The 22,551-nt window shown below is 38.1% G+C and overlaps 1 protein-coding gene across 1 annotated transcript in view; it reads right to left on the reverse strand.

Annotated features, from left to right (window-relative positions):
- LOC150091523 (pyruvate kinase PKM-like) overlaps positions 1-22,551 on the reverse strand; it is a 182,660-nt gene that overhangs the window by 37,931 nt on the left and 122,178 nt on the right. The window contains exon 9 of the mRNA XM_090376074.1: positions 7,886-8,205. Within this exon, the coding sequence (XP_090232200.1) occupies positions 7,886-8,205 (320 nt within the window). The remainder of the gene's footprint in view (positions 1-7,885; positions 8,206-22,551) is intronic.

Consider the following 22,551-nt stretch of genomic DNA (forward strand, 5'->3'; position numbering starts at 1 on the left):
CCACAAACAACATTTTCTCCATTTTTTCTAAAATTGGATTCCTTAAGCGAGTTAATTTTGCCGCTGTAACATCTGTACAATTCTGAGCAGACTGTTTTATTTTTTCTGATTGACTTAGTATGGTTGTTAAAGTTGATTGCGCTAATCCTAAAGAATGTGCTACATCGGATTTTCTTTCGCCGCTTTCAACACGTCCTACGATATTTAGTTTAGTTTCCAAAGAAATTGCTTTTCTTTGATTCTGACATTTTAATTAACTAAAACAAAAATATTTCTATTAAAATTTACAAAATCTACGTTATGTAATGCTACAAAGAACCTACGTCGATTATTGCAATGCGCCACACTGAAACAACGTCAATCATGTAAACAACAACTAAATTATGCGATTGACGCGAAAAACTGTTATAACAGACGCCCGCAGCTCGGGAGCACTCGGGAATACGTAACGAGTCGCCGTCAGTCACCAATCGACGTCCTACGATATTAGTTTAGTTTCCAAAGAAATTGCTTTTCTTTTCTTTGATTCTGACATTTTAATTAACTAAAACAAAAATATTTCTATTAAAATTTACAAAATCTACGTTATGTAATGCTACAAAGAACCTACGTCGATTATTGCAATGCGCCACACTGAAACAACGTCAATCATGTAAACAACAACTAAATTATGCGATTGACGCGAAAAACTGTTATAACAGACACGCCCGCAGCTCGGGAGCACTCGGGAATACGTAACGAGTCGCCGTCAGTCACCAATCGAATGATTGTCGGGCGTTGGTCTTAAATTGGAATATTTTTTTATGTTAAATGGGGCTTGAAATTGCTGACTTCGTTATATCGAGGCTTCGTTATCAGAGGTAACGTTAACCGAGGTATGCCTGTATACATGCACCTGTTCTTTTTCCTAGTTACCTTAATTCAGTCCAAATATTTCCTCGTTCCACAATAACCTACAGCAGGCCTTGAGATCCCTGTACCTTGCCTGTATTTTTCAACAGTAGCAGAGCAAGAATCAATTTTCTGCCTGAGGCCATTAATCTATTTGTCTGTCTACCCTCCCAAATTAGCAATTTTTTGACCCATCTAAAACTGCCCTCAATAGCATCAGCAAATATTATTGCACCCTTTCTATTTTATATTTAAATTTCTATTTAAATATATTCCATCCCCGTAGAAGCAGTCTTTCCTGTTAACAAACACAGACCACTTTGAGAAAAATTCTACCCAATGAGCCTTGCACAATCTCTCCAGGGCTGAAATGACTGACAAGGCTCTCCTCATGTACTCTCTCCTATCATGTCTGAGCAGAACTGCAAACACTTTCAAATTTAACCTCCTCGACTGAACTTTTTTTGAACATTGCTCTGTACTTGTTAAGTAAGTCCTCCGATCCCCTACTCTACTCTTAGTGCCAACATGTATAACAATATCACCCTTTGTGCCCTTACAGGATGATATCTGCTCTATAATGTCATCAAATTTTGCTTCTGGCAGATATACCTTTGATCTATTTCATCTATCCTTTTTGCACAATATGTTTTCTATTTCCCTGACAATAGCTACCTCCTGTGGGACTAGCGATTCTGCCTTGGGGGTTGCCATTGTGTTGGCTGATGCAGAAGTGCAAGCTCTGGTCTTGAGGTGGGCAGCTGACAGCTTGATGGGCTTCCCCAACTTAATTCCTTTGAGGGCATCTACTCTGTTCTTCAAGCTCTCATAAATGTCAATCAGAACACTGAGTTGACACCTAAATTCTCACACACTCTACATCGAACATCCACTAAGACATCTTCCCCTGGTTGTATCATGTCCCATTCCAGATAGGTCTACAAATATCAAACAAGCAGTACATATTCGTGAGACTGTGATTCAGAGGTCAACCACCCCTCTTCAGTTCTCCCCCAAGCCACAGCACTCCCACTACTTTGAGCCCTTTTCTTTGCTGTTCTGAGGCACGATTTCTATTCAAATTCAATTTAATTGAGGATACTACACTAAACTAATATACTTAAATGCAATAATAGAACTATGTACCATTTATGCAGCAATAACATGTATTATGCTATCGAATTTGCATTATTAGATATATATTATGATACTGAGTTTATGTCATGTGTGTTACTTTATTGAGTTTAAGTTATACATATTACATTATTGAGTTTGCACTATACCATTACACTTGTAAAGTTATAAGCAATTAAAAGAGCTTATAAAATTATTTATTAGCACCGACTTACATGATTAGAACTTTCGAGTACCTATTTATCACTATTAAGATCTTAGAATTCCCCTACCATGCACTACAGTACAAAGTTATGAGATATGACATTTGCACCAAATCACCAATACAAAGGTTCTACATGTACTAAGTAGTAAATCTCTAGCTAAATTTAAAAATAAACAAACAAACACACACACACACAACTAGGATTATAAAGCTATTTACAGAATATCATTTAATATGCTAATAAGGTTATTAAAATGGAAAAACTTTTCAAAAACTTATCTGTTCTTGGCAGATCAAAATTCTATGACTAGCACGTGGATAGGTTGCAACACATAGCCAATGTTGTTCAAAATATATAACAGTGGATATATAGTTATCCCAAAATTTGTGTCTAAAATTCAGTTAATTAAATTTGTAAGCTCGAGCAGCATTTAACAAACCTGCTTTGGTTCAGATGCTTTGATTTATTTCTATCTTAACTCTCTCCATGTAGCTGGCATCAAGAGGAATAAATTTGATAGTGTGGAGGGAAAATAATTTGGGGAGTGATAGTATAGTTACTGTGGTATCTGTGTTTCTTCTTCTAAAAAAAAAGTCAAGTCCCTGTGAACTTTGAACCATTTTCACACTCCAGAATATGTTATGCATATTAAAATAGTAGTAGTAGCAGTAATTGAGGCATGTGATGCAAGAAAGCAAGCGTATGAGCTTATGTAGTATCAGTAAAAAAAAAAAAAAAAAACTCAATTTCACACATCCATCCCATCTAAAAGTTTTTCCAGTTCCTCCTTGAATTTATTTAAGCTATCAACTTCTACAACAACAGATGGAAGTTTGTTCCAGCAATTAACCACCTGCTGGCTAAAGGCAAATACTGTATCTGCACATTATTCTATAACTGTCTTTCCTCAATCTGAATTTATGCCCCCTCAGGTTCATAAATTTGAGCAAGCAGAAGAATGCAGCATGCTGAATTCTGATGGGAAAATGAAAACAAAGTGCAAAACCACATGACATTATACAACAGAGGCAAGTCATTAAGGCTACCATTCCAAAATCTAATAATTGTCCAATCCCAAATTGATTTAAAATCTAAATCTGAAAGTGTGTAGTGAACTGATTGTTTTAAAATTTTTTTATTTTCTGGAATTTCCTGACTGAGTGATATACTGTATGAAAAATATCAGTTAGGTACTTTCTATTCAAGGTTAAACGAAAATATTGCAATAGCAATATTTCATTATACGGCTTAAACATTTCATTTTGAGCCAATTCGGCCCCCGTAGCTGAGTGGTCAAGAGCAGGAGTGCAGTTGGTTGATTGGGGATTTATCTGGCACATCAGCATCTATGGCCATAGTGTGCCAGCAGCAGTGCAGTAGCAAGTGCTCCTTGAGTAGGCCAGGGTTCAAGTCTCTGACTGCTAAATATGGTCATTCTGCCAACCAGAACCAGACCAGCGTGGCAGATTATGGTCCTTTTCCCTAAACATGAATAGTCAAGGAGGCTTCCATTCTGCAGTGGATTGATGCAGTTTACCTTTTTTTTTTATTATCAAAATGGTTACTTTTTTTCAATTGCTCAATTTAGGCAAAGTTTGCAAGATTTAGATTTAGTGTTAAATCTAATCAGTGGTGCTAAAATTTCTGTATGATTGAAAGTTTCATACACTGGACAATCAGCAATCACCAGAAATGTAATAATTAGTTTGTTACTAGCATAGCATCTACTATTATTCTCATTTCGTCAAATGATGTCCACAACTAGTATTAGCATTAGCATTAGTAGAGGCATTTGATGCAAGAAAGCAAGCTTATGCAGCATCAGCCAAAAAAAAAAAAAAAACCCACTTCCACTTCACCCCTCTGTTCGTTCAAAATACCTGTCCAGCTGAGCCTTAAACTTATTTAGGCTATCAACCTCCACTACAAGGGATGGAAGTCTGTTCCACCAACCAACCACCCGCTGGCTAAAGGCAAATTTCCGCACGTCTATCCTACATCTGTCTTTCATCAATTTGAATTTATGCCCTCTCAGATGATTCTTCTGAGCTAGAGGAAGAATCCCATCAGCATTGAGCATGCTCAAACCATTCAAGGCTTTATACACCTCTATCAGATCACCTCGCGGGTGCCCAGTCTCCAGACACTGTAATTTGCAAAACTTAAGCCTTTCTTCGTAAGAGCACCCTTTTGTTCCATTCACTAATCTTGTTGCCCTTCTCTGTACTCGTTCCAGCAGCTCTACATCTTTCTTGAAATGAGGCCTCCAGACCTGTATACAGTACTCTAGGTGTGGGCTGACCATTACCTTATACAAGGGAATAATCACTTCCTTATCCCTGCTGGAAAAATTCCTGTATATCATTGACAATACTCCATGAGCTACTCTTGCAGCCCGTCTGCACTGCTCAGAGAACTTCATATCTGCCTGCACAACCACCCCCCAAGTCCCTTTCATTCTCTACCACTGTCAGTGTAGTACCACAGAGTTGATACGTTGCTCTGGGGTTGCTGTTTCCCATGTGTAGCACTTTACATTTGTCAATGTTAAACTTCATTTGCCACCTCTCAGCCCATCTGCTCAACCTTTCCAGATCCTGTTGCAGTAGCATAGTGTCAGTAGGGTCCTTGACAACCCTGCCAACCTTTGTATCGTCTGCAAACTTGGACATTAAGCTTGATATACCATCATCAATATCATTTATAAATACAGAAAACAATAATGGACCCAACACTGAGCCCTGAGGGACTCCACTAATAACATTAGTCCACGATGAGCAGTGTCCATTGATTACCACTCTGTCTTCTCCCCCTCAACCACCCCTTTATCCATAGCAGCAATTTGCCTCCAATGCCACACTGCTCCAATTTGTGCAGCAGTCTTCCATGTGCAACAGTATCAAAAGCCTTTCTAAGGTCCAAGTATATAATATCAAAGCTATTCCCTGCATCCAGTTCTTTTGTGACTGCATCATAGTATCCAATCAAATTGGTCAGGCAAGACTTTCCCTTAACAAAACCATGCTGTGTCCGAGCTATAACTGAAGTCTTGTCTAAATGATCCTGCAGTGCTTCTTTAACCAGTGCCCCCATTAATTTTCCTGAAACAGAAGTTAAGCTCACAGGTCTATAATTACTTGTGTCAGCCTTTGATCCTCCTTTGTGAATTGGGGTCACATTTGCACATTTCCAGTCTATGGGTACCTCCCCTGAGTCCAAGGAAGCTCTCATAATTATGGCTAAGGGTTTGCTTACTTCCTTTGCTGCTTCCTTTAATATAACTGGATAGATCCCATCCACCCCGGGTGCCTTTCTTGTGTTTATCTTCAACAGTTTCTCCTCCACTTTACTCCCAGTTATTTCAAGATTCTGTAGCTTACTACTAGAGTTGAATACACCTCTGGCATTCCCCTCGCTGAATAACTCCTCATGTGTGAATGTCGATGCAAAATATTCATTTAGTTTGTTAGCTACCTGAGCAGGATCATCAACAGTTGACCCATCGATATCGAGTGGACCAATCTGATTCATCTCCTTCTTTCTAGAGTTTTCATAAGTAAAGAACTCTTTGCTGTTTTTCTTTGCATCCCTTGCCAAAGATTTCTCATGATCTGCCTTCGCCTCCCTAACCTCCTTGGTAACTTGGTTACAGATCAACTTGTATCTATCATAGGCTTCTGTGTCATGTGTTAATTTGTATGTATCCCATGCATGTTTCTTCTCTGCCATATGCCTCATTAGTTCATCTGACATCCATTTAGGCCTAAACTTTGAACAATATTTCTTAGTTGGTATGTAAAGCCTAGTAGCTTCCAAGATAAGTTCTTTGAATGCTTCCCATTTTGAATTTGCTGTTGGTAACATCATCAGTTGGTCCCACTGTATAGAATTTAAATACTGTCTCAGTCCATCGTAGTCGCCTTTACGGAAGCAATAACCCTTCCCTTTACCCCTAATGGTAGTTACCTCTTTGAGTAACTGCCACTTCAGCACACTGTGATCACTGCCACCTAGTGGTTCATTTATCTGCAGATTCTTAATGCATGAAGAATCACTGCTGATAATCAAATCAAGAGTATTACTCCCTCTAGTTGCCTCCCGAACATGCTGATGTAGAAAACAATCATCCAATAAATCCACAAAAGCCCTGCTAGTGTGTGAGTAACCAGCCCTCAAATTCCAGTCAATATCTGGGAAATTAAAATCTCCCATTATAAGACTCTCTGATTTACTGGCCCACTATTTCCCTGTACAGTTTCTTATTATACTCATCAGAGTCATTAGGCCTATAGCACACTCCTACTCTCAATTTTGATCTCCCAATGCTTATGTCACACCAAACTGACTCAACAACTGCACTGTCCAGCGATGTCAACTGGCTTCACTTCCTTGGTTTTTATGTGTTTCTTAACTAATAGCATAACCCCTCCCCCCTTCCTATCCTGTCTATCCTTTCTGTAGACGTTGTACTCCTCAAATTGCAGTTCTGCATTCCTTATATCTGTGTGACACCACGTCTCTGATATCCCAACAATATCTGCCTTTGATGTTTTGAGCAATACCTCAAATTCATCAAATTTATTTACTAAACTCCTAGCATTGGTGTACACGCAAGTATACCTGCACCTGTTTCTATTCTTAGCTACCCTAACACAACCCATGTGTTTACTTGTACCGCAATGGCTCCCAGCAGTCTCTGAAATATCATGCATCTTGTTTTTCAGGCTTCTGCTCATTCTAATAGAAGCAGTGCAAGAATCTCTTTCACCTCTGCCAGTGGCTACTGTCAATCTATTGGTCTTTGTCTCCCCCCAAACTAGCAGTTTTCTGACCCACCTAACACTGCCTCGATAGCATCAGCAAATATTCTTGCACCCTTTCTATTTAAGTGTATCCCATCCCTGTAGAAGCAATCTCTCCTGTTAACAAGTACAGTCCAGGCTGAAAAAAATTCTACCCCTTGAGCCTTGCACAATCTTTCCAGGGCCGAATTGATCGACAAGGCTCTCATCATATACTCCCTCCTATCGTGTCTGGGCAGAATTGCAGACACTTTCAAATTCAACCCTAATTCTCGGCTTTTGTTCAACAGTGAACAGTATTTGTTTGATGGGTACCAGTAATTATTCAAAAGGTTAATTGTAGCATTGCTAACTTAATCAGCTGCAAGCATGCAATGCTGCACTTTGCATTACCAATTCAAAATTTCCACTATATTCATATTTGTTTCTTTTGCTAGTTTACAGTGCTATTTTCAAAGTGTTGGTGTTGATCATATGGCATTAATAAGGGAACTACGGCCATGCAGCATTAACACATAAGTGTCTTTAAATTGCATGATGTGTCTGTGGTCAATTTGAGGGAGGAAATCCCTGTTTTCAGGAAGGATAAAAAGACTCACAAGAATCGCTCTTGCCTTGACTAGAAGTAAGCTCGGGCTTTTTTCTACATGATGAAAAATAATGGTCAGTCACTATGAGAGCATATGCATTGGCTTCTACAGAAACAATCAATACTGATAGTAAAAATATAATGAAATTATTAACAATGGTTAAGGTGCGTAAAAATTTGAACTAATTCATATTTATGAATATTATATAATAGTAACACTAACACTAAATTATGTTAAGTAATAATATTTTAAAAATAATTACCTTCCAGTTGTAGTAATCACAATAATGGCTACTGCACAACTTTTCATGGAAGCATTTACAGCTGCAATGGCAACAGTGTGAGTTGAGTCTGTAGGTACAGGAGTCTTCATACAGAGTTCAATAAATACATTTTTGTGAAAAATTGCTGCCTCTGCCTCTACACAGATGGCATGCATAATATTCACAGCCTCAAGAGGATAATCTCCTTTGGCAGTTTCTCCAGAAAGCATGACACAATCTGCACCATCGAGAACAGCATTGGCAACATCAGAACCTTCAGCTCGAGTAGGACGAGGCTTTTTAACCATGCTCTCCAGCATCTATATATATATATATATATATTGTAAAAATATTCATTATACTTTTGGGGATTATGATATTAATATATAATATAATATAAAAATTTCATTACTTTAAATTTTACTGTTGTAAGACAAATGTGAGTTTTTTTTAATTAAGTAATTAATGATCCTTGAGATTTTCAAGCCTCACAAAACAGCTAAATGCAATCTGCGTGTGTCATTTGGTGAGTCCCATCATCCCTTTATTCTTTTCATTCAGTTTCTACATTGCATATAAAATACTGTATTTTTATTAAAGCTTTCAAAATAATACTTTCCATATTAGATAATGCTATAACACACATGAACAAACTAAAAAAGATGTATTCTTGATTTTATATAGCTGTATATCATATTTTTTTTTTTTTTTTTTTTGTCCTCTCCTTTTTCCCATTATTATTAGTTAAGAAATACATAAAATCCAAGGAAGTGAAGCCAGTCGACATTGCTGGACAGAGCAGTGTCGAGTCAGTTTAGTGTGACATAAGCATTGGGAGATCAAAATTGAGAGTAGGAGTGTGCTATAGGCCTATTGACTCTGATGAGTATAACAAGAAATTGTACAGGGAAATAGAGTGGGCCAGTAAATCAGAGAGTCTTATAATGGAGGATTTTAATTTCCCAGATATTGATTGGAATTTGGGGGCTGGTCACTCACACACTAGTAAGGTTTTTGTGGATTTATTGGATGATTCTTTTCTCACATCAGCATGTTCGGGAGGCAACTAGACGAAGCAATACTCTTGATTTGATTATCAGTAGTGATTCTTCATGCATTACGAATCTGCAGGTAAATGAACCACTAAGTGGCAGTGATCACAGTGTGCTGAAGTGGGATTTACTCAAAGAGGTAACTACCATTAGGGGTAAAGGGAAGGGTTATTGCTTTCGTAAAGGCGACTACGATGGACTGAGACGGTATTTAAATTCTATACAGTGGGACCAACTGATGATGTTACCAACAGCAAATTCAAAATAGGAAGCATTCAAAGAACTTATCTTGGAAGCTACTAGGCTTTACATACCAACTAAGAAATACTGTTCAAGGTTTAGGCCTAAGTGGATGTCAGATGAACTAATGAGACATGGCAGAGAAGAAAAATGCATGGGATACATACAAATTAACATGTGACACAGACGCCTATGACAGATACAAGTTGATCTGTAACCAAGTTACAAAGGAGGGTTAGGCAGGTGAAGGCAGACTACGAGAAATCTTTGGCAAGGGATGCAAAGAAAAACAGCAAAGAGTTCTTTACTTATGTAAACTCTAGAAGGAAGGGGATGAATCAGATTGGTCCACTTGATATCGATGGGTCAACTGTTGATGATCTTGCTCAGGTAGCTAACAAACTAAATGAATATTTTGCATCGACATTCACACATGAGGAGTTATTCAGCGAGGGGAATGCCAGAGGTGTATTCAACTCTGACAGTAAGCTAGAGAATCTCGTAATAACTGAGAGTAAAGTGGAGGAGAAATTGTTGAAGATAAATACAAGAAAGGCACCTGGGGTGGATGGGACCTATCCAGTTATATTAAAGGAGGCAGCCAAGGAAGTAAGCAAACCCTTAGCTATAATTATGAGAGCTTCCTTTGACTCAGGGGAAGTACCCATGGACTGGAGTTGTGCAAATGTGACCCCAATTCACAACGGAGGATCAAAGGGCGACAAGTAATTATAGACCTGTTAGTTTAAACTTCTGTTCCCGGAAAATTAATGGAGGCAATCGTTAAAGAAGCACTGCAGGATCATCTAGACAAGACTTCAGTTATAGCTCAGACACAGCATGGTTTTGTTAAGGGGAAGTCTTGCCTGACCAATTTGATTGGATACTATGATGCAGTCACAAAAGAACTGGATGCAGGGAATAGCTTTGATATTATATACTTGGATCTTAGAAAGGCTTTTGATACTGTTGCACATGGAAGACTGCTGCACAAATTGGAGCAGTGTGGCATTGGAGGCAAATTGCTGCTATGGATAAAGGGGTGGTTGAGGGGGAGAAGACAGAGTGGTAATCAATGGACACTGCTCGTCGTGGGATAATGTTATTAGTGGAGTCCCTCAGGGTTCAGTATTGGGTCCATTATTGTTTTCTGTATTTATAAATGATATTGATGATGGTATATCAAGCTTAATGTCCAAGTTTGCAGACGATACGAAGGTTGGCAGGGTTATCAAGGACACTACTGACACTATGCTACTGCAACAGGATCTGGAAAGGCTGAGCAGATGGGCTGAGATGTGGCAAATGAAGTTTAACATTGACAAATGTAAAGTACTACATATGGGAAACAGCAACCCCCAGATCAACTCTGTGGTACTACACTGACAGTGGTAGAGAATGAAAGGGACCTGGGAGTGGTTGTGCAGGCAGATATGAAGTTTTCTGAGCAGTGCAGATGAGCTGCAAGAGTAGCTCATGGTGTATTGTCGATGATATATAGGAATTTTTCTAGCAGGGATAAGGAGGTGATTATTCCCTTGTATAAGGCAATGGTCAGGCCACACCTAGAGTACTGTATACAGGTCTGGAGGCCTCATTTCAAGAAGGATGTAGAGATGCTGGAACGAGTACAGAGAAGGGCGACAAGATTAGTGAATGGAACAAAGGGGTGCTCTTACGAAGAAAGGCTAAAGTTTTGCAAATTACAGTGTCTGGAGACTAGGCACCGGCGAGGTGATCTCATAGAGGTGTATAAAGCCTTGAATGGTTTGAGCATGCTCAATGCTGATAGGATTCTTCCTCTTGCTCAGAATAATCACCTGAGAGAGCATAAATTCAAATTGAGTAAATTCAAATTCAAACGTGAGGAAATTTGCCTTTAGCCAGCGGGTGGTTGGTTGGTGGAACAGACTTCCATCCCTTGTCGTGGAGGTTGATAGCCTGAATAAGTTTAAGGCTCAGCTGGACAGGTATTTCGAACGAACAGAGGGGTGAAGTGGAAGTGGCTATTTTTTATTTATTTATTTATTATTTATTTTTTTTTTGGCTGATGCTGCATAAGCTTGCTTTCTTGCATCAAATGCCTCTACTAATGCTAATGCTAAAGTAAGAAGTGACAAGAAGGATTAAAGGGAAGGCAGAGTAAATACCAAAAATGGAAAAATTCTATGAAATGGCCTAATTATAAAGTTTGTTGTGCACCTTACGCAAAACAGTAACATGGGCACTGGAGAGGAAGTTTGTCAATAACATGTAGACAAAGTTTCCCCATACCCTATTATTAGTATTAGCAAATGATGCAAGGAAGCAAACTTATAATAGCTTCAGAAAAAAAAAAAAAAAAAATCTACACCACATGTCCAATACCATGTAAGCCCTAAATTTATTCCAATTACCCACATCCACAACATCAAATGGAAGTTAGTTCCAACAATCAATTACTCTCTGGCCAAGAGCAAGTTTTCACATATCTATCCTGCAACCATCCTTAATTTATGTCCTCTTATATGTATTGTGTAAGCAAGAGTAAGGAAGCCAGATGAACAAATTGCAACATTTAGTTTACTCAATCCATTCAAAGCCTTAAACAACTGAATCAGGTTTCCTCATAGACAGGTACCTAGATTCCAGACAGGGCCGCCGCAAGTGATTAGGCGAAGTAAGCATCGCTTATGGGTGGCAGTTCAAAAAGGTGTAGAAAAAAATACTTTTGACATATATAAGTCGGACCTCTGTTTAATTAACGAACTTCTTTATAGCAAAATTTTCTATTTAGCGATATGCGTAACATCACATATTCTTTCATTTCGCTCAAAGCGTTTCATAATTTCTTTTTTTTTTTTCCTCTATTGACAAAGGCGCCTGGCCTTACCGGGGAAATCCCGGTGAGCCGGAGGCCAGTGTGATTTTGGCCATAAACACTCGTATGAGGCCGCTACAAGTTTTCCCCAGTAAGAATTTTTGAGTCTATCAGTATTGCTTTTCTTTTCCTCTCTGAATCTGTAGAATCTTCACCAAGCAAACTTCATTTTCACATTTTTCTCAAGTATTTTACTAATTTTTAGGGAATAAAACACAATTTCACAAAAATGAGGAGGCACACTTGATACACAGAACAAAGCTGCCCACGTGTAGCAACTGAATAAACAAAGCAGTAAAGACAGAAACACTATTATCCCCTCACGCTAGCTCACATTTTACTAAAAAAACATTTTGGAGATCACTACCATAAAACAATAAAAACAATTTCCAATTTTCGTTCCTGCTGGTAGAATTTGTTATAAACGGATAGTAAACTTGATCTAATTGCATTTGCGATAATACCGATAGCTGCAGTTGTGGGTTTTTATGTTATTATGGTGAAATGTGTTTCCACTTCACTGAAATCTTCAATCGTACAAAAAACATAAATACATTTTCAGAAACTTCTCTTCTTTCAGTTCGGGTGATTCCCGAGTTCGACTGCCATTTCTTGTAAACAGAAAGGCGAATCGTGCCCAAGCAAATTCGGTTCATGTTATATACGACATCGTTCCCCTATTTATAAATTGTGTATGATCGAATTCGTGTAGTGTAAACATGTGTTATACAAGGACTGACCGTACTATATACTGTATTTTAATTTTTTCTCAGGGTTTTGTGTTACCATGTGCAACTTATTTGTTAGCATATGCTTATTGTTTTGATTCTTTATACGGTTTCAGTTTTTTAGCATTGCTTATAAATATCACGAAACTTATCTCTTAATCCGTATGGTTAAAATATAATGAAGAAATTAAAATGGGAAATTAAAAAAATATAAAAAAATTCCCCAAAGGGAAAAAGTGCACTCTTTTCCGCTTGGATCGTCATAAATAAAAATTAACGATTGTGAAACTAAGAATAAGAAGAACTAAGTGCCTAACGTTGGACTTTCGCAGTTCCGTCATCAGTTAGTTCATTTAATCGGGAAAGAAATTCTGAGTGTTATAAAGGTTAACTCTAGCTCCCGTGGTGCATGGTTAGCATGTGCGTGGTGGAAATTTTACGTTATCCTACAAGGTTCAGTCAGAAAATCATTCAATGGCTAAAGCTTTGTGTATTAATAATAGTTTATAACTGGAATTCAGTTTTGTTAATATTATTGCAGAATCTGAGTGTTATAATTATGTGAATGCAAATGTTGACTGAGTTCTGTGGCTGAATAATTAGTATGGAGGCTGGTTTGGTGATATAAGCTCTTATTTGCAGTTTTAGTGGATCCAAATTTGGCAATAATATTACCAATTTCGTATGCATTAGGGTACCTACAGACGCTCCGGCTTGCATGCACAGGTCAAGTTTGTGCAGTCAAACCGCAGCATGTGTATGTAGCGCAGGCTGCCTGAATGGCCATCTGGCTTGGTCTGTGTAAATCTGAGCGATGACAGATATTGCCCTGCACAGACCTGTAGGTCTATGCATGTAGATGTGGTTTTCCCAAATATGGCACACACAAAGAACCTTGTGATGTTTCTTTGTGTGTGCCATAGAACCTTGTGAAGGTGCACTCAATGCCTTAACACATTCCCTACTTGATAAAATTGTTCTATAATTATTAGCTTTATAAATTCTGATTGTAAAGGGGCCTCTAACGTTGGTAATTTCCAGATTCTGGGTTACGAGAGTGAGCAAACAGCATGTTAAACAAAAAACCAAACACAGTGAACGAAACAAATAATTCATATTTAATGCACCATAAATTCTTCTTCACTACCCTTACTTAAGCTATATGAAGAAATTCTTCGCTATCCTTAAAGATAATACTGTATTACTCTATTTGAATTGTTACAATATATTTTTAAAAATGATTTTACAGATACTTTTCTGAATGTAGCAGTTGCACTAAGAATTTTTCTAACTTTACCAGTTTCAGCTGCCTGAGGTGAACGTAGTTTTTCAAAATTAAAATTAATCAAAAATTATTTACTACAACAATGTCTGAACAATGACTTTCTAATTTGGCAATAATTTCAATAGAAAATGACCTTTTGGAAAAAATAAACATAAATGAAATAAATAATAAATTCGCATTTCTTAAAGCAAGGAAACAAATTTGTATAATTTTTTTTAAAATTATAATTTTCCTTTTATTTTATTATTGTGATAAAATAAAATTACTGTGATTTAGAATTTAAAGCTTAATTTCAGAATGATTTTGTTTGTAATTTTGCTTGTTGTCTCATTATATTATGTGTGATATTTTGTAATTATTTTTTCTTTTAATAAATGAATGCTATTTTATTTATGCCTTATTTTATTTTTTAATCCAAATATTTTGGGGTAGCAAATTTGATTTCGCTTACTGGCGGCACATAGGGTCGTGGTGGCCCTGATTCCAGATGCTGCAATTTGCAGAACTGAAATCTTCTATCCACTTCCATAAAACCAGATGAACAAATGTCCATCTGGGATTATGGAAGCAGGTAGTCTGAATAAATTTAAGGAAGTTTTGAGAATTGGAGGGAATGGACAGGTGATGTGTATTATTATTTTTTTCCTTTTTATTTTTTAGTGCACCCAATCTATTCTCCCCTCCTTTCCTTTACTGGGCACTCTCACTGTAACCCCAGGGTTGTAATCAGATGCTCAAAAAATGTGATTTAATGTGTACAGATGATTTGCCTCCTTGCAGCAAGGATGGGAGCCAGCCAGATTTCCAAGCAAGTTTTAGTACTTGGTTACTAAGAGGCCAGCCATACAACACATCACTAAGTGCACACGAGCACAATGTATATAAACTAGCTTTTCAGGGAAGATCAACACAGAGAGACATGGTAGATTTGAAGGAATCCTTTGGAATCACTGTAACAAAACTACATATGCATATATACAGGCCCTAACTATATGTAGACTGTGTATGAGTTTCTGAAACCAGCAATAGATTATCTAGCCAGCTGAAACACCTGAACTGGCTACATAAAACTTCTTAGAAATTCGCATCCTTTTGATGGCCTCCCCACAGTCCTCATTTTTTACTGGTACTACTATACTGTGCCCCCAATAGTATGGGATTTGTTGGCATCCACAGGTTTGGCTTTACTTCCAGGGGATGTGGGAATATAAAGGCCCACCTTATCTTTCCACATGGCTACCTTCCTTTGTCGGCTTGCAGACCCACCTGGCATTCCTCTCTGTAGACACTCTTGGCTTCTCCGTATCAGGAAGTTAGGTAATCTATGGTCTGTGTCCCTCCATTAGTTCTTTTATTAAGACTAGTCTCATGCTTCTGAAACATTCATCCGGCCACTCGTCAGACTCACTTCTCACTTTTCCACAACTATCTTCACTTCTCAACACCAAAGCAACTGCACTTCTATATAACCTTTTTTTCCCCTTAACCTTTCCCTTCACTTTTACTTCTTCAATCCACTGAACTGCTCCGAAACAACTTTCTCTCCTCTTTTCCTCTAGAGTACCTCCTTTTTTTTCTGTCTCCCCATCCTCTTACCTTGACCAATCACTTTCATCTTCTCTTTTTTGCCTTTGTCTTTTTTCTTTGTCTCCTATGCATTCTGTATGGACGAGCCACCTTTCTCGAGGAGTACAAGAATTTGTTGCAGAGATGCTTCCCTCGGTGACCTTCCTTAATTTCTGTGTTAGTTAATTTCGGTTAGTTCTGTGCTAGTTAATTTCGGTTAGTTCTGTGCTTTGACAGAAACAGCTGCCTTTCCGTTTATAGTGCATTTCAGAGTCGGTTTCTTTGTTCCTCCTCTAAACTTATGTTATCTTCCATTACCAGAGTTTCAGACCTCTTTCTCCCCTGGAGTATGGAAATTTTAGTGGCAGAGGTGTTTTCCCTCGCTAGTCATTTCTTTTATCTTCACAGTACCATGTTTTATCCGGAGTCACTGCATTTATTGTTCTTAAGGAGCAATTCAGGGACAGTGTATTTATCCTTCCCCAACTTATCCCATCGGCCATTACCATTGTCATGCCTCAATCATTCTGTTTCCACTTGAACTGGCTCCCATTGTCAGTGTTAATCAGTGCTCTACTTCAAATGGACATCTACAAACAGTTTTAGATGCACAATCTATTTGACTAAACTTATCTGTTTTATATAATTAATTCCAAAGAAAAATTAATTTTTTTTTTATTACACTTGTAAGATTACAATATACACTGATGAGCCAAGACATTATGACCAGCAAGTCTTTATGCAAATCGAAGCAACTGCAGGTGAACTACAGCACGAGCACAGGTCAAGACACTGTATAAAAAACACCTGATACTGAGCTCTGTTAATCAGTGTTACTCTTGTTCTTCAGATGGGAAAGGCAGCGGACTTAAGAGTTTGACAAAGGCCAAATTATAATGGCCAGACGGTTGGGTCAGAGCATATCTGAAACGGCACAGCTGGTGGGGTTCTCACGGTCAGCTGTGGTTAGTACCTACCAAAAGTCGTCAGAGGAGGGGAAAACACACAAACTGCTGGCGAGGTGTTGGATGACCACGGCTCATCAATGCTCAAGGTGAGCGAAGGCTCTCCCGGATGGTACATGGCAATAGAAGGGCAACTGTGGCACAACTTGCCGGTAATTGGAATACTGGTGACAGGAGTAATGTGTCAACAACACACAGTACGTTGAACCATGCTGAAATGGGGCTGTGTAGCCACAGGCCACTCCGAGTGCACATGCTAACCACAATTCACCAGCACCTACAATGGGCATGCAAGCATCGAAACTGGACCTTGTGTGATTGGAAGAAGGTTGTCTGGTCTGATGAATCACGTTTCCTGTTGCACCATCTGAATGGCTGGGTACGGGTGCGTTGTTTACCTGGGGAAGCGATAGCACCTGGATGCACCATGGAACGAAACAAGCTGGTGGCGGTGGTATCATGCTTTGGGCAATTTCCTGCTGGGATACCCTGGGTCCAGTCATCCATATGCTGGGCACTCTGACATCTAGCACCTACCTAAACATCACTGCTGATCAGGTAGACCCTTTCGTGGCAACGGTCTTTCCCTCTGGCGGTGCTATCTTTCAGCAGGTAATGCTCATGCTACACTGCCTGGATTGTTAGAGACTGGTTTGGGGAACATGAGGAAGATTTCCATGTATTGCCCTGGCCTCCAAATTCCCCAGACATCAATCTCATAGAGCATCTGTGGTTTGTGTTGAACAGCAACTCTGATCTGCGGCATCTCAACCACAGACCTTACAGGAGTTAAAGGATCTACTGGTTACGTGTTGGTACCAGATACCATCAAACATATTTAGAAATCTTATAGCATCCATGCCTCACTGGGTACGAGCTGTTTTGGCTGCATGTGGAGGACCAACATCATATTAGGTAGGTGGTCATAATGTTTTGGCTCATCAGTGTATAACCTGTTTATAAGTAATATTATTATTATAATTAGCTTTATGGTGCAAGGAAGCCTGAGACTTTTGCTGCACCAGCCAAAAAAAAAAAAAAACCTTGAGTTACCCCTGTGAGAGGGAGAGAGAGGATGCTCACACGTGCAATGCAGGTGACTGCTTACTTGGAACCAGCAGCCTAAATGAACAATGTAAGTCAATGGGAGTGCATACAATAAGAGCGTGTGGACAGCGGCACCGCTTCTTGTTTTAATCCCCCAGCTTACCTCAACAATTTAAGCTTACTGGTCTCAGGGAAGTACAGATGTCACTCAACTGGGTACGCATTGTTCACACTTCTGATATTAATCTGGCCTTCAGGCAATTTTTAGAACTGCCGTTGCTGTAGAAATCACGAATTCACGGAGATGTAGAGAAAACTTGTAATCCAAAAGTTTTACACATGGATACTGAAATTTTGATTTCAGACTGACTTTTATGGATTTATGTCAGACGTGCAATATGGGACAAAATGTATCGGAATTAGTTAGTGCCGGTTGTGGTAATCCACCTGCTTGCTTAAATGATTTTTTATTTAAGCTTGCTGGTTGTCGACGCCACACATTCATTGCAACATTGACATCGAAGCTTTTATTTCCAAGGTGTATCTTCGGCGACCAATATGGGATAAAACAGAAAAATTACATTCAAACAGGAATGCTGTGGAGAAATGTTGGAAAGAAATAAGCCAAAAAAATTAATTACAACAGAAACTCACAATTACAATTCAAAAAAAACACTATGTATTTCTATAACAATTTGTTGCTTTATGTATGCAGTGTGTTACATAAATATATATAGCTATATAACATCTATATACATACATACATACATACATACATACATACATATATATATACACACATACATACACACATATATATACATACATACATACACATATACACACACACACACACACACACACACACACACACACACACACACACACACACACACACACACACACACACACACACACACACACACACACACACAGTAAACCCCCGCTATTTGCGGTATCTGTATTCGTGGTCGCTGATTTAATACAAAATGAAACCTTAAAAAAAATGTGAATTTTAAATCGCCGTGAACATTTTCCACCATAAAAAAACATGGGCGTGGCTAAAATCATCTTTCCTGGTCAAAACAGCGCTCAGTGGGTGGGGGGAGAGGGGTGACAAAATCGCGAGCGTGGATGTTTCTCACTAATCCTTGTTCAGTATGTGCTATGCACTTGTCATGGAAGGTTTCATCATTTGCTTTTAATTTATATGCTTATAAATTGAATAAATTTATCAATTTATAAATTGATATGCTTACAAAAGTGAAAAATCTATCGTTTTGCAGTGTGTTAGTGTAAACAGATTTTTTCGAGTGTGTTAACGGAAGAAAGTGACTATTGTGGACAAATTCTTTTCTAACTCCTACAAAAATGTGGCTACGAATAACAAGGGAACTGTGAAAAGATCAAAGAAGGTGATGACATTTACGAGTAAAATTCAGCTATTAGACAAAATTTCTAACAGTGAAAGTGTCTCGTCAGTGGCAAAACAAAATAAATAACTCAACGGTACAAGCAATCAAGAAATCGAAAGAAAAAATCAGCCGTGGTGTCCGTGAAAACATGCTAATTGCTTCAAAGATTTGCTCTGTAACTCGTGATGTTAAATTAGAAAAATGGAAAAGCTTTAAATCTGTGGATAGAAGACCGAACTCAAAATAAAATTCCGTTAAATTCACTCATAATTCATGAAAAGGCAAAACTCCTTTATCAACACTTTAGCGAAACTGGTGATAGCACCAGCGGGATAAGTTTTTTAGCTATAGCAAAGGCGCTGGATTGAAAGATTTGTTTGAAATTTCTAATAAATATTACATTTAATATTAAATTGTTTCTTATTTTCATTTCGATGCCTAATGCTTGCATTTCACTATGTACTGTCTATGTACATAGTCATATTATGAAGGTACATATAATACATACATAGACAAAATTTAGACTAGTTTTTCTTATATATTTCATACTTTGGAACGGAACCCCTGCGAATAGCGGGAGTATTTAAATAACGATAACGTATAAATCCAATAAAATATCTTTAATACATATACATATATAGGGTGATTCACTACCAGTGCGACAAACTTGCAGGAGGTGTAGGGGACACAAAGACAAATTGGAATCACATAGTATTGCAGGGTCCGAAATGCCCTCATCATGCGGTAGAGGACGTTGAACGGGAGGCGCGTGAACAGCGATCCTGCTGGAAGTCAGCATTTGCGAACCGGTTCCCGAGGCAGTAGGATGGACGACTATTCAAACGTTGAACTGGCCAACATGCACCTCGCATATGGAGCTGCGGACTGTAATGGGCACACCGCTCTGCGCTTGTACCAGGAACGTTTCACGCACAGGCGTGCTCCTCATCATATGATTTTAGCATGTGTGCACAGAAGGTTACGTGAGACTGGTTGTTTCACGAGAGGTACCATGAATCTAGAGCGAACGACGAGGACACCAGACAATGAGGAGAATGTCCTACATCTCGCAGAAGGCAATCCAAGTACGAGTACTCGAGCGATAGGCCAACGATTGGGTATTTCCCAATCCACTGTATGGAGGATACTGTCAATAAGCCAAATGAGTTCATACCATCTGCAACATGTCCAATCATTGGAGCCTGCGGATTATCAACTCCGGAGGACTTTTGCTACATGGTTTCTTCAACAGAAATGGTTCGCAAATGCTGACTTCCAGCGGGATCACTGTTCATGCGACCTCCCGTTCAACATCCTCTACTGTATGACGAGGGCATTTCGGACCCTGCAATGCTATGTGATTCCAATTCGTCTTTGTGCCCCCTACACCTCCTGCAAGTTTGTCGCACTGGTAGTGAATCACCCTGTATATATATATATATATATATATGGTATGAGGCACAGAATTATATAACCAGGTTAATACAGTCAGTCCTCGTATAACACATGTTTACATTACACGAATTCGACCATACACGATTTATAGATAGGGGAACGATATCTTATATAACATGAACCAAATTCGCTTATAATAAAATAAAAAATAAAATAAAGAAAATAAAATAGAATAAAATAAATAAATATGAAGTATTCATTAGAGGCAGTAAAACACACATCCTCCACATGATACCCAATATATTACTGAAATTACATATAAAAAATTAATACAAATGCCAGTAGTATGGCAAAACTGTAGAGCAAAAATTTAACATAAACCGAACAATTAATCGTAACAGTGAGGGAAAAGAGGAGGGGTGACAATCGGAGGAAGGAGGGGAGGTTAGGTCCTTCAATCGGTTCGCTTATGCGACGATTTGTCTAACAATTCCATGACCATTATTGTGGTGGTCCTCTGTCGATATGGGGCATAATGGTTAGTCTATTTTTATTTTGTTTTAGTAGTTTATTAGTCTCTTTTGGTGATATTTCACATTTTTCGGAACTAGTACCTTACTAGGGGGTGCCACTAAATTGTTAATACAGTAACCTCTTCCCTCCCTATTACGATTAATTGTTAGGTTTATGTTAAATTTTCGCTCTACAGTTTTGCCATACTACTGGCATTTGTATTAATTTTTTATACGTAATTTCAGTAATATATTGGGTATCACGTGGAGGATGTATATTTTACTGCCTTTAATGACTACTTCATATTTATTTATTTTATTTATCTATTTTATTTTTAATTTCATTACTCATACATATGTAAATCAGTTGGTAGTAGTGGGTTTGACGTGCTAAAGCTGCACCTGTACTGTCATCTATAAATATATTTTCTGTTTCTGTCTCTATATAAGCTGGTTATAGTTGGTTAAGCTTTCAATATGTCGGTGGCATGGCTTTGCTTTGGAGTGCTAGTCTGTTCTATTGTTTATTTTTCGCTGCATAAGGACCACTGCTATGCAAGTCCTCTGCATTTGTGGCTCGATCGAAGGAAAGAGGGGAGGTTAGGTCCTTCGATTGGTTCACTTATGTGACAATTTGTCTAGCAAATGAAATGCAGCAATTCCATGACCATTATTAGCCTCGTGGTCCTCTGTCAATATGGGGCATAATGGTCAGTCTATTTTTATTTTGTTATAGTAGTTTGATTAGTCTCTTTGTGATATTTCACGTTTTTCAGAACTGGTACCTTACTATGCCGCTAAATTGTTAATACAATTGGTTTTATTTTAAATTTTAAAATGGATTTATTTGAATTGGGTTTAAATTATATTCTACATTATTTGGAGGCTTTCGGCTACAGTTTCTTTTTACCCCTCCTCTTCCCTCCCTATTACAATTAACTGTTAGGTTTATGTTAATTTTCGCTCTACAGCTTTACCATACTACTGGCATTTGTATTAATTTTTTTATACGTAATTTCAGTATTATATATATATATATTTGTAAAATAATAAGATAAGTAAAATAATAAGTTTACCTCAATATCGTACGTAGAACACTTCTGTATGATACTCTCCAGAAATTAAAATGAAATTAAATTAACTAAGAAATTAGAGTAAAATATAAATAATTAAAAACCAATTTAACACAATTTAATGCAATTAAAAAGAATCTAACGAAAATATTCAAAACGATTTTCCTTCCTGAAGCTGACAACGCTTTTCGACCGTATGTCGTGATCACAGGAATGAAAATCACCGAATAGGATTGAACCTGAAACTTAAATAGTGATTATTTGCCTTCACTCATGCGCGTAAAGGTCCACGCATCGGAGATCAAATATGGCCGCCGAACATTATCAGAATTCTCGTGTAATTTAATTTCTACGGTTTCTGCAATTAATAGTCGTGTATAATTACGTTGAACATTAAGTATTTTGGCCTCGTTAAATAAAAATGTACGTTTTTCATTAATGGCATGAAAGGCTAATTCTGATGCTGCTGAACGAGAAGCACGAACTGAGGCTTCATGTTGATTTACACGAATATTAAGAGAAAATAGC

This window comes from Mastigoproctus giganteus, chromosome 1, assembly GCF_048544385.1.
Source record: "Mastigoproctus giganteus isolate SK-2022 chromosome 1, ASM4854438v1, whole genome shotgun sequence".
NCBI classification, from domain to species: Eukaryota; Metazoa; Arthropoda; class Arachnida; order Uropygi; family Thelyphonidae; genus Mastigoproctus; species Mastigoproctus giganteus.